The 12,717-nt window shown below is 42.5% G+C and overlaps 1 protein-coding gene across 1 annotated transcript in view; it reads right to left on the reverse strand.

Moving 5' to 3' along the window:
- COL4A5 (collagen type IV alpha 5 chain) overlaps nt 1-12,717 on the reverse strand; it is a 139,605-nt gene that overhangs the window by 43,767 nt on the left and 83,121 nt on the right. Inside the window, exons 21-30 of the mRNA XM_084638759.1 lie at nt 11,557-11,640; nt 10,727-10,819; nt 9,615-9,685; nt 9,204-9,395; nt 8,327-8,495; nt 7,519-7,611; nt 7,328-7,432; nt 6,556-6,653; nt 5,262-5,412; nt 346-459 (exon numbers count right to left, since the gene is read on the reverse strand). Coding sequence (XP_084494885.1) covers nt 346-459; nt 5,262-5,412; nt 6,556-6,653; nt 7,328-7,432; nt 7,519-7,611; nt 8,327-8,495; nt 9,204-9,395; nt 9,615-9,685; nt 10,727-10,819; nt 11,557-11,640 — 1,170 coding nt within the window. The remainder of the gene's footprint in view (nt 1-345; nt 460-5,261; nt 5,413-6,555; nt 6,654-7,327; nt 7,433-7,518; nt 7,612-8,326; nt 8,496-9,203; nt 9,396-9,614; nt 9,686-10,726; nt 10,820-11,556; nt 11,641-12,717) is intronic.

The following is a 12,717-nucleotide window of genomic DNA, read 5'->3' on the forward strand; positions in this document are numbered from 1 at the left end:
TGCATCCTTGATTGCTCTTCAGTTTACTCAAATGGCAACACCCTGACGATATGCATTCTTGGGCTGCATTAACAAATGTGACAGGCCAAATTTTTCCCAGCTGTCCATCACTGTGCAACCCCCAGTGCCTTCTGCGGGTTTGTATGGGACAGAATATAAAGGCAGAACTTGGCCCACGTTATGAAAAGGGTATTGTCCAAACTGAGAGTCATGAAGTCTCCGGCCCTCCCTTCCTATTTGTTGTTTACTGGCACTTTTGTACAGCGCTGGTGTGCCTGCCTGCCTGCTTGCCTGACAGACAACAGGTCAGCAATAACTCCAAAGTTATAATCACTCAACTCTTACCTGGTGGGCCCACAGGTCCTGGAGGGCCAGGTTGTCCAGGTGGACCTTGACCACCAATTCCTGGGAACCCTGGGGGTCCCACTAACCCAGGTGGTCCGCTTGCTCCAGGGTCACCTTAAAGAAAATTCTAATTTAGTTCAACAGTGAGGAATCTCAGGGTTTTCACATTCATTTTCAGAAGTCATCTATGAAGTGTCTACACATTGTTCATTGGAATCTGGTCCCTGTGCACATGCAAGTGGAAGTTAGATGTGCAAAAACCCACTTGTGCATGTAATTTCAGAGGCCACTTTTGAAAGATGGTCCAGAGACTTGTTCTTGTGCCATAGCCCACTAGTCTAACAAACTGTTCACAAATACCTTTGCTATACAGCAAACCAGAGATATATATGCAATACAGTGCAGACAACTGCTAATGCCACAAGTTCATAAAAAATTAAAGCAGCTTAAGTGAAAATAAAGTGCATCAAATTGATGAATGTAACATAAGAATGGCCACTCTGGGTCATATCAATGGTCCATCTAGCTCAGCATCCTGTTTCTGACAGTGGCCCGTAACAGATGCTTCAGAGGAAATGAATAGAACTGGGCAATTCTGAGTGATCCATCCCGACATCCGGTTCTACCTTCTGTCTGTTGGAGGTTTAGGGACACCCAGAGCATGGGGTTGCATTCTTGATCATCTTGGCTAATAGCCAGTGATGGACCTATTCTCCATGAACTTATCAAATTCTTTTTTGAACCCAGTTATACTTTTGGCCTTCACAACATCCCATGACAACAAGCTCCAAGGATTAACTGTGAACTGTATGAAGTACTTCCCTATGTTTGTTTTAAACCTGCTGCCTACTAATTTTGTTGGGTGACCCCTATTCTTGTGCTATGAGAAGCGGTAAATAACACTTCCCCATTCACTTTCTCCATAGCTTTCATGATTTTATAGATATCTTCATTATCTCTTTTCTAAGATCAACAGTGCCAGTCTTTTTACTCTCTCCTTGCACAGAAACTGTTCCATACCCCTAACCATTTTCATTGCCCTTCTCTGTACCTTTTCCAATTCTAAGATATCTTTTTTGAGATGCACACAGCATTCAAGGTGTGGGCGTACCATGGATTTATATAGTGATATCATGATATTTTCTGTCTTATTATCTATCCCTTTCCTAATGGTTCCTAACATTGTTAGCTTTTTTAAACTGCCACTGCACACTGAGTGGATGTTTTCAAGTGCTTTGGAGGATAGGGTTAAATTTCAGAATGATCTGGAGAAATGGTCTGAAGTAAACAGGATGAAATTCAACAAGGACAAAAGGAAAGTACTCCACTTAGGAAGGAGCAATCAGTTGCACACATACAAAATGGGAAACGACTGCCTAGGAAGGAGTACTGTGGAAAAGGATCTGGGGATCAGAATGGATCACAAGCTAACAACAAGTCAACAGTGTAACTCTGTTTGGAAGAGGAAAAAAAAAAAGCAAGCACCATTCTGGGATCTATTAGCAGGAATATTGTAAGCAAGACACGAGAAGTAATTCTTTCGCTCTACTCCATGCTGATTAGGCCTCAACTGGAGTACTGTGTCCAATTCTGGGCACCACATTTCAGGAAAGATGTGGACAAATTGGAGTAAGTCCAGAGAAGAGCAACAAAAATTATTAAAAGGTCTAGAAAACATGACCTATGAGGGAAGATTGAAAAAACTGGGTTTGTTTAGTATGGAGAAGAGAAGACTGAGGGGGGACATAATAATAGTTTTCAAGTACATAAAAGTTTGTTACAAGGAAGAGGGAGAAAAATTATTCTCCTTAACCTCTGAGGATAGGACAAGAAACAATGGGCTTAAATTGCAGCAAGGGTGGTTTAGGTAGGACATTAGGAAAAATATTCTGTCAGGGTGCTTAAGCATTGGAATAAATTGCCTAGGGAGGTTGTGGAATCTCCATCATTGGAGATTTTAAGAGCAGGTTACACAAACACCTGTCAGGGATGGTATAGAATAGATAATACGTATTCCTGCCATGAGTGCAGGGGACTGGACTAGATGACCTCTTGAGGTCCCTTCCAGTACTCTGATTCTATGATGACTCTACAGTCTCTTTCTTGAGTGCTAACAGATAATTTAGCCCTCATCATTTTATATGTATAATTGGGATTATTTTTCCAATGTGCATTACTTTGCCCCATCAACAATAAATTTCATCTGTCATTTTCTTGCCCAGAGACCCAGTTCTGTGAGATTTCTTTGCAACTCTTCACAGTGAATGTTGGACTTATCTTGAGTAATTTTATATTTGTGTGTAAATTTTGCCACTTCCTGTGTACCCCTTTATTCAGATCATTTATAAATATGCTGAACAGCACAGATCCTTGAGGGACTCCACTATTTAACTCTCTCCATTGTGAAAACTGACCATTTATTCCTATCCTTTGCTTCCTGTCTTTTAACCAGTTACTGATCCATGAGGGGACCCTTGCTTTTATCCTATGACTGCTTACTTTTCTTAAGAGTCTTTGGTGAGGGACTTTTGTTGGATCATATTAAAGAAGTTCTGTATTAAAATCACAAATGAGTTTGATTCCCCATAGTTTAAATTCCAGGGTATTACTAATTAAGAGGTCTCTTGGTTTTTGGTACTGTTTCTCTCCCTCTATGTGTGAAACTTGCAAGCTGCTAATTGTGTTAGTACATTCTAAGACAGAGTCTGTTCTCAAAGCAATTCACAGAGAGAGAGACTCAAAGCAATACTCTAACAACAGAAACAGCACCCAGAGACTCCCCACCCTTTTGTTGTATTAACAATTGTGATTAAAATAGAGATAGAGGATGTATGTGGATGGATGCTTGGTGTGGATAATAACTGAATGATCAGGGAGGTGCCAGCCTAAGAATCCAGTGTCCATCGGCTGAAGAAGGCGTCAAGTGGAAATAACCAGAGGACCCCCGGAGGGCAGACTGAAATCCACCCAACAGCCTCAAGAATGGGAGAACCAAAGACCAAGATAACATCTAGCAGCACGGAGCCGTCAGGAATGTGCCATCTGCTGATTGATTCAGAAACAGCATGATGAAGCAATTCCCATAGACTGGCATAGGAAGAAATTCGTATAAAAATAGATTCTAAAAAGTGAGAACTTTGGGGTCTGATTCTGCAAACCAACTTCCAGGAGCATCAGATGAGCATCTGACAAGGCCCTGCTCCCTCCTCATGTCCAGGCCACCTGGCCAGTGGCTTGGCATGAGCAACTCTAAGGCTGGTAACTATGATAACAACCTTGCAGAACCTGTGTGTGTGTGTTTGTATGAATGAATGTGTGAATAAATATGAGATTGAATGGAATGTTATAGCTATAACTAACTGCTTACTATGATTCTTTCTGTATTCACAATAAATGTGATATTTTGCCTTTTTCCCTTTAATAAGATCCTGCTGGTTTTTAATTTATTGGTATAACACTTTGTCAAAGGCTTTCTGAAAGGCCAAGCACACTACACCAAGTGGATCAACCCTTGTCTACATGCTTGTTGATATACTCAAAGAATTCAAATAGATTGGTGAGGCATGATTTTCCCTTTACAAAAACCATATTGACTCTTCCCCAGCAGATAATGTCTATCTGTCTGATAATTCTGTTCTATACTATAGTTTCAGCCAAATTGTCTGATACTGAAGTTAGGCTTACCGGCCTGTAATTGCCAGGATTGCCCCTGGAGCCTTTTTAAACACTAAGCATTACATTAGCTACCCTCCAGTCATCTGGTACACAAGCTGATTTAAGTGATAGGTTACACATCATAGTTAGTAGTTCCGCAATTTGCTTCAGAACACTTGGGAGAATACCTCAGGTACAGGTGACTTATTACTGTTTATTTTATCAGTTTGTTCCAAAACCTCCTTTACAGACACCTCAGTCTGGGAGAGTTGCTCAGATTTGTCACCTAAAAAGAATTGCTTGGGTGTGGAGATCCCCCCATATCCTCTGCAGCAAAGACCAATGCAAAGAATTCATTTTGCTTCTCCTTGTTTTCTCTGAGTGCTCCTTTAGCACCTCAATTGTTCAGTGGCCCCACTGATTGTTTGGCTGGCTTCCTGCTTCTTATGACTTAAATTTTTTTTGCTGTTAGAATTTGAAGAGCAACTTGCTAAGGACACAAAAACTTTCTTGAGCTGCCCACTTATACTTTTGTAGCTGACTTGCCAGAGTTTATGCTCTTTTCTATTTTCCTCACTACACTTGACTTCCAGTTTTTAAAGGATGCATTTTTGACACCAATCACCTCTTTTACTCTGCTGTTTAGCTATGTGGCGTTTTTTGATCCTCCTACTGTTTTTTAAAATTTTGGATATACATTTAGTTTGGGCCTCTATTATGGCATTTTGAAATAGCTCCACACCGTTTTCAGGCATTTCAACCCGTGACTGTTCCTTTTAATTTCCATTTAACTAGCTTCCTCATTTTTGTGTAGTTCCCCTTTTGACTTTAAATGCCTACTTTGGTAGGTAAACAAGAATGCAACGAAGTGGCTCCATTTAAAGTACGGCACCCTGACCAGAGGGGATTTGCCTCTATCAGCTAGAGGCCAGATTTTAAAACACACAAAAATATGCATGCACTTCGGTCTGCCTGTACCCTGGGAACACAAACATCAGTTTGCCGTGTGCATTTAGACAGGCACAGTCTATATGCGTACCAAAAGGCTTTGCACTTTGGAAAAACCAGCCCCAATGTAAGCAGTCTCAGGGCCAGATTTTTAAAGGTATTTAGGTACCTAACTCCCACTGAAATAATGACAGTGGGAATTAGGTACCTAAATACCTTTAAAAATCTGGCCCTAAGCAACTGTCACACAATGACAGGCAATTTTCAGTGATTAAGAGTCATATAGAGTTCAACAGAAGATAATGAAGCTGTACCTTTTGGCCCAGGAGTTCCATCAGAACCTGACTGCCCTGGAAAACCAGGGTTTCCTGGGAAGCCAGGATCACCTTTCAGCCCCGGAACTCCTTTAAAACCCGGTGGCCCTGGTGGCCCAGGTGGTCCCGGGACACCAAATCCAGGGTCCCCCTATGATGTAAGGGAAAAAAGAAATGGGTTTCGCAGGTTAGCCTTTTCTAGTAGCAAAAGGGGAAAACATTCCCCCCTCCTCTCCAGCCCCCCAAAAGCCATGAGGTTAAAAAAAAAAAAAGACTCCCAAAATATTTACAGCCACACAACTCAGGCAAATCATTCTAGGGAAGATTAGGCAACATCAGGCACCTTATAGAAAAGGGGGATTTCTGATATTACGGCAAAATCCATGTCACCCATCTAGTAACAGGACATACTCCTGGAGAGTTACACTCCAATCCTCCAATACCATACAAACACGACTGGCCTCTGGCAGGGAGTGCGCAATAAGGAGGGAAGGGCCACCTGACATGGATGGTGTGGAGGGCCAGCTCACATCACACCTAGACAGAATGGCTCTAGTATTGCAGCTATGAAGTGTCCAGGAAGGGAAAGGGTAAAATGGGGCACCCCTCAGGAAACATGGCCTGAATCATACTCAAAGTTCTTTTCTTAGGGTCAGGGGAAGCTTCTTGGACAAGCCCTTGGTTGGGAGTGTAGCCACCCTGACTGCAGTCTCATGAAACAAATCTATTCAAATTTGATGCTAGAGGAACTGGTAAGAGAACATCATTTGCTGCGCTCATGAAGGACCATTTTTGTTGATTAGCTAGTGTCTTCACTCAAATTTGGAAGAGCCTTAAGGGATTAAATGAAAATATCTCCCTACTTTTCAGCTGCATCCATTCCAGGGGAAGGGACAAATGCTGGTGGGTAAGAAGGAGGCACACATTTTCAGTAAAGTTGACCATTCCATCCCCACCCCATCACCAGTTTAAGGTGGACAGCTACACAGAGCATCCTATCCGGGTCTGCCCTATGACATGCAACCCTGGTCCTACACATCAGGAGACTGTGCACTGTAGATGTTAGAGCAGACTCTGCAAGGCAATGCAGCTGGACATATAACACTGGGGACAGCAGCTACTGAGTAAGAAAAGATAAATGACTTGAAAGGTCCTTTGACTTGAGAGAGGTGAGAGCTGCTTACAGATGCAGACCCTTCCCAACCAAAGAAGAGACTTTACAATGGCACAGTTGAAGAGACAAACTTCAATCTTAAACCACAGCCCATTAGAAGAGAGATTGATATTTTCAGACCTTTTGTCCTGGGAAACCAGATTGTCCTGGTGGCCCTTCGAGCCCTGGTCGTCCAGGGGCTCCTGGTGCTCCTGGGGGGCCAGCCATTCCTGGGAAGCCTACAACCCAATGAGGAGGTTAGGATAACAACTGAGGTAAGGCAACAAACAAGTCTCAACACATTTCAGGGAGATTTAGCAACCACTGTGTAAGTGTTCTTTTAAAAGAGCCCCCTTATGTCTGGTTCGCTCAAAATGCACTATTGCACCAAAGCACCTCAGTTCAGTTTAGACAGCGGTGTGTATAATGCACTGTATATCGATCTGGACCACTACATCATAGCACAGTCCCAGGATACCTCTCAGATCACCCCTTCTTATGAAGGATGTTCCTCATTTTAGGTATTCTCATTGTGGCTGCAAATTATTTACATCAGAAACATGGAATCAGGCGACTGATTGTGGAGATTATGTTATTTATGCTATACACTGCTTGAACTGTCTTCTTCTACAATGTCTAAAATCTCTTCTATTTGGTTTTAACCCCAAGGATGGGTTGAAAAGCCTAAGCTTCCACAAAAGTACAGGAGAACAGACATGAAGGACCATAGCTAAACTGAGGTTTTCCAATGCTTTTAACAGTGGCATGCAACTTAGGTAGGCATTTTTAAAGACTTTGGAGATTTAAGAATGTAACTATGTGAGCAAGCTAAGAAAAAAAGATTAAACCTGAAAAATGACACTGCCCAAAGCCAGTACAATTCCCTTCTCCAAAGGTGTGGTAGCAAGTATACCTTTTAGGCCTGGTGGGCCTGGAAGTCCAATGCCAGGTATACCTGGATCACCCTTAGGACCTGGGATGCCTGACAAGCCAGGCTGACCTGGCAGACCAGGATCACCTGCAGGGGAAAATCATTTTTAATTAGCAAAAGCAAGTCAGAGTGAAAACTCAGAGGGTTACTTGGAAGTCTAGTTATGCTCTTACCAGGAAGTCCTACTTCACCATTTCTTCCTGGAGATCCAGGGGAGCCTGGAACTCCTGATTCTGTAATAGTTTCGCCAGGTTCACCTTTCGGACCTAAGAGTGGATAGGATACAGACGCATCATTCTACAGCGTACAGATTCTGTACGTAAGGAGAGAGATCCTTAGTCATTTACACATAGATGGGGTAGATTCACCACTGTGTTACTCCAGTTTTACACTGTTGAAATAGCACTGAAATCAGTGAATCAGGTCCAGGGTCTGACACGTGGATAATTGAAAAATTGCTTATCTGCTTTATCAATCTAAATGCAAGTGTAGTTTCTTGTCACCTTATATCAAAAGTTAAAGTCATGTTCTCTTGAAGACTTTTCTCTTCCAGACCTCACCTTATTGAGCCTCACTGTGCCCCATTTCATGGGCTCAGAAGCATTTCTTGCCATATGTGCATTATAAATTGTTCTTCAAATAAGTCATGAAGTCTGCTAGTGATCATCATCTTAATAAAAAGTTACATCATTTACCATAGCATGGGGTTTAGCAGGGTGCCTTTAGACTGCAGAGGTATTTCCAGTTTTACAGCAAGCTGGTTTACAGTCTTTGGCTTTGGATTTCAGTACTGTCGAAGAAACGGCAATTTGTGACAAACGCGAGGCTACGGGCAGGGAAGCTCACAAATGCCATGATTAATTACTGCTTTCAGGTACAATTTTAAAAGCCTTCATGCTTGTCCCTGCCCAAAGATCTGGAAGCTATGCTGAGCCAAATGGGTACAACTTGCTGTTATTGCTCAATATCATATACACCCACCTGGAACTCCTGGGGGCCCTGGGCGACCCGATACACCTTGAATGCCTTTTTCACCTGTAGGACCTTGTGGGCCAAAACCTGGAGGTCCCATAGGTCCTCTGTCTCCAGGAAGACCTGACACTCCTGGATCACCTGGAGGTCCCATTCCTCCTTTGAAAGCAACACCACCCTGAACAGGAGGGTGGGGGAGAAGAGCAGTCATTTGCTTTAGAACAGATTTAAGAGTTTAGTTTTAAACCTAGTGAAACAATTATTTTTGTTTAGAATTTCTGGTAGCTGTCTAACATGTTATCATAGAACCACAGAATATCAGGGTTGCAAGGAACCTCAGGAGGTCATCTAGTCCAACCTCCTGCTCAAAGCAGGACCAATCCGCAATTTTTGCCCCAGATCCCTCAATGGCCCCCTCAAGGATTGAACTCTCAACCCTGGGCTTAGCAGGCCAATGCTCAAACCACTGAGCTATCCCTCCCTCTATCATCATGCTGGAGATCAGGTTAGACTCTTGGTCCTTGTAACTTTCTACCCCAGATGCAGGTTAATGAAGTGCCATGTGGGGAGGACAGTGAGCATTGACACTGTATATTGTTCAAGAGCAGTCCCTCTACTCATTTAGAAAGAGGGACTGACAGATAATCAATGGAGACCCATTCTGCCACCCTCATGCAGCACAAATCACAGCTTGAAGGGGAAAGGGCAAAAATAGAATAACTGTCAGAGATGAGGATGGGCAGCTTTTATAATAGACAGATTATTTTATTCAGCCACACTTATGCTTAGGGAAAAGTGGATTTTCACATCCCCTTCTCTGTACTTTTCTGAATGGATTCACAACATTCCTAAGACCTTGTTCATCCAAGTATAAAACCAAACTTACAGGTTCCCCCTTGGATCCAGGAAGACCTGGCAGTCCCTCTCGTCCAGGAGAGCCATCTATGCCAGGAAGACCAGGAGGTCCTGGGAAACCAGTGTCCCCTTTGTCACCTTTCAGTCCTGGGAAAGCCAGGCTGTCCCCAGGGTCCCCTTTAGAACCAGGACGCCCAGGGGCACCTGGAGGTCCTGGAAATCCCTAGGGAAAGAAAAGTAAACGTTTTAGGTTTTTCCTCCATCTCCTTTCTGAATGCTGCAATTTTATGACAATAGGTTCATGGTAATTAGAGATGGAAAAGGACTGTTGAATAGGAATTTTTCCCTGTGCAAACGAAAGGACATGTAGTTAATAGTAAATTGATACTATGCTTACGATAAATTAGATTCAATTCCCCCCATGAAACATACTAACACTTACTGGTGGCCCTACCAGCCCGGTTAAGCCAGTTAGCCCTTTTTCACCTTTCGATCCCGGGAAACCAGGAGATCCTGATTAAATAAAAGAATGCAAGATTTAGGCATTGGGAATATCTGGCACTTAGTTTGACGTACATACTTGCCAAGGCTGAGGCAGTAGGAGAAATCTCTTAGAGCAGGCAAGATTTAGACAGGGGTAAAATTTTCAAAGGTTCCAATGTGACTCAGGCTCCTAAATCCAATTTTCAAAATATTTAGCACTTAAGTGCCTACATCTCATTGAAAATCAATGGGATCCAGACTCTTAAGTGCCAAAGTCTCCGGGGAACTTTTGAAAATGTTACCCTAGACCTTAAATTATTTTGAAGTCACCACAATTTTGTGAAACGGTGATGAGATCCTTATCCCACCACCAACTACTCTGATATTGAGGATGGCTCTACAACACATCAGTCTCATCTAGTAGATAAAGTCATAGATATTATTCACTCAAAAACTGCTGTATAGATTACCTGTCCTATTAAAAGCTGCTGGGCCAAATTAATCCCTAGCATATGAAATTGCAGCTCCACTGATGTCATTGAAATAGCAAATGCTCACTTAAACCAAGACCAAATTCAGTCCACTGTTTTGGACAGCCTGATCTTAGGTGAGTAAAACTAATTTGAAACTTGAGGTTTATGTCAATGATGTTGAAAGAGGTCACCCCCTACAGTAATCTCTGAACTGGTTCTTTGTTTCTTTTGAAGCAGGAAGGAGTTGAAATTCATTTCCCTTCCAGGTAACCAGGTAGCAGATAATACCCTTTAAGTAAGCACAGTGCTTGTGAGCCTGACTTTGACTAGCAGAAAATATCAAGTGGGAGCATCTGTACCATTTTAAAAATCTGATTCTTAAGGGTCAGATTTTCAAAAATGGGTGGACTTCCGCATATATTCAACTCGTTTACAGTGAACTCACGTGTGCCCTTGCATCCCATCACTTGGGCACACAAGGGTAATGTGTACATGCACATTGAAGTTAGGCTTTGTGTCTGAGTTTGCACACAAACGTACACACACCTGTGGGCCATAAAATAAAGAACAAAATGCAGCCAGCTGTTTTTTATTTTACCTGGGCTACCTGGAGGTCCGGGTGGTCCCCTGTCCCCCGGAGGCCCAGAAATGCCAGTTCCTATACAATTAAAGCATGTCTCTCCCTTATCACCTAGAAAGGGTCACATTATAAAAGCAGATATGAGCATTTAGTTCTGGAAAACACAGAGCATCCAACATAATAGTACTGTCATTATATTCACGGTATATATCATATTGCATATGATAACTATAATTTTATATAATTATATAATATCTTAATAGATTAGCAGAAGGCTTCTCATAGACATCACTTTTAGCATCCTTGATTTTTAGGAACCAAAGTAGCATTTAGATCTACTATCACCCGAAAAAGGACTCCAGGTAGAGTGCATGGTACACAGCAGATGTATCTGATGGAATTTGTTTAGCAAAAATGCAAAACAACACAAAACAAAAAACAAACAAAAACCCTTTCAGTGTTCAAAAATCCAAATGTAGAACTTTTTCCAGGTATTAGCTCCTTTAGGGGGCAAATCTTTCGATGCTAGGAGCTGGGATTTCAAAAGACATTAAATGCCAGCATCAAGAGTTATAATCATGATTGGAAAGAAAGAAAAAACAACCAATATGGGAAATGTTTAGTAAAGTACAGCTGGCATAAAAACATTCTAATTATACTCTCTTAAAAAAAGCCTACAAGGTTTTTTTTAGAGGTTTAACACTTTTATTGATGTACACCTGGCTTTTCTATGATGCTCAGCACTGTATTAGCTGAGCATTTCCTACGTATTCATGAATTTATCCTCTTTGATGTGGGAGATGCTTTAAACAACAAGAAAGAGACAAAGCATACTTATGACAATGCACCTTTCTGGCCTCGCTCCCCCATAAAACCTTTGTCTCCTGAAGGTCCTGGAAAACCCGGGGGCCCTCGCTGACATACTCTGTCACCTAAAGGTGAAAGAGTTGAGAGAAAGAGAGAGAGAGTTAACTCTACTATAAGTTGAACGGAGACAGGAAACACTAAACAGAGATTGGGGAAGCTCCACACCGGACACTGCTAAAATGGGGCTGTGGCTTCTACACTGCACGGTACAACAATGCAAGCCATAAAACACAAGAAAACAAACAGTTACCTCTACACCCCAATCAATATCCTCCCCCTTCCATTCCTCACCCCCATCCTTAGCAACCGATATGCAGCCATAACTCTGTTCATAAATGTGCCCATATATACAGCGGCACCCATGGGGAGGAACTCTCATGATATGCAAAAGCCTCAGCGTAGAGACACGAAGCTTCTCCCTGACTCCCCGCTGCACATCCATGCTAGCCCCTCTCTCCCAATGCCTTCCCAAAGTTCCACTCAACCCCGCATTCCCCCTCCAAGCCTGCTCACTCTGCCTGGCCCTTCATATCCCTCATCTGAGCATGGACCACCAGAGCCTGCCTCCAGACTCTCTGTTGCTCAGCTTATCTCCCTGCCTTCAAGCTGGGACGCAGGCTGGCAAAGTTAGAATACAAAGTAGCAAATGGACCTGAACCAGTCCATTCGAAATATGGGGAATAACAATGTATTTAATTAAAAAACCTCCAAAGTAGCCTATGCCCAAGACGTAATGTGGGGCATGTGTGTGTAGGGAGGGGAGTTGGAGTTCATGGGGGATTTTGGCTGTTTAGTTAGAGGACCCAAAGAAACGAGAAGATGGAGCAAAATTTAATATAGAGAGCACTCTGAAAAATGTTTCCTTTTCAAGTTATGAACTGTTTTACTGAAATGAAACAGAAATTTTAATGGTCCTCTAACGAGTTATTAGGCCAAATGTGGAGACTAAACTCAATCTCTAAAGAATGACAGAGAGGGACTTAATCCTTATTTAAGTGCAAATCCCAACACATCCTTAACTATTTTGTTATTTAGAACAAGTGGGATTTGTTAGCACGAGTTGGAAGCAGCATTATTCTGCACCTCTGGGGCCACATCCTTGGCCCTCCTCTATTAACACTGTGCCACTGGAGTGGTGCAAA

The sequence above is a fragment of the Lepidochelys olivacea genome (assembly GCF_965140295.1).
Source record: "Lepidochelys olivacea isolate rLepOli2 genome assembly, chromosome: 9".
In the NCBI taxonomy this organism is placed as follows: Eukaryota; Metazoa; Chordata; order Testudines; family Cheloniidae; genus Lepidochelys; species Lepidochelys olivacea.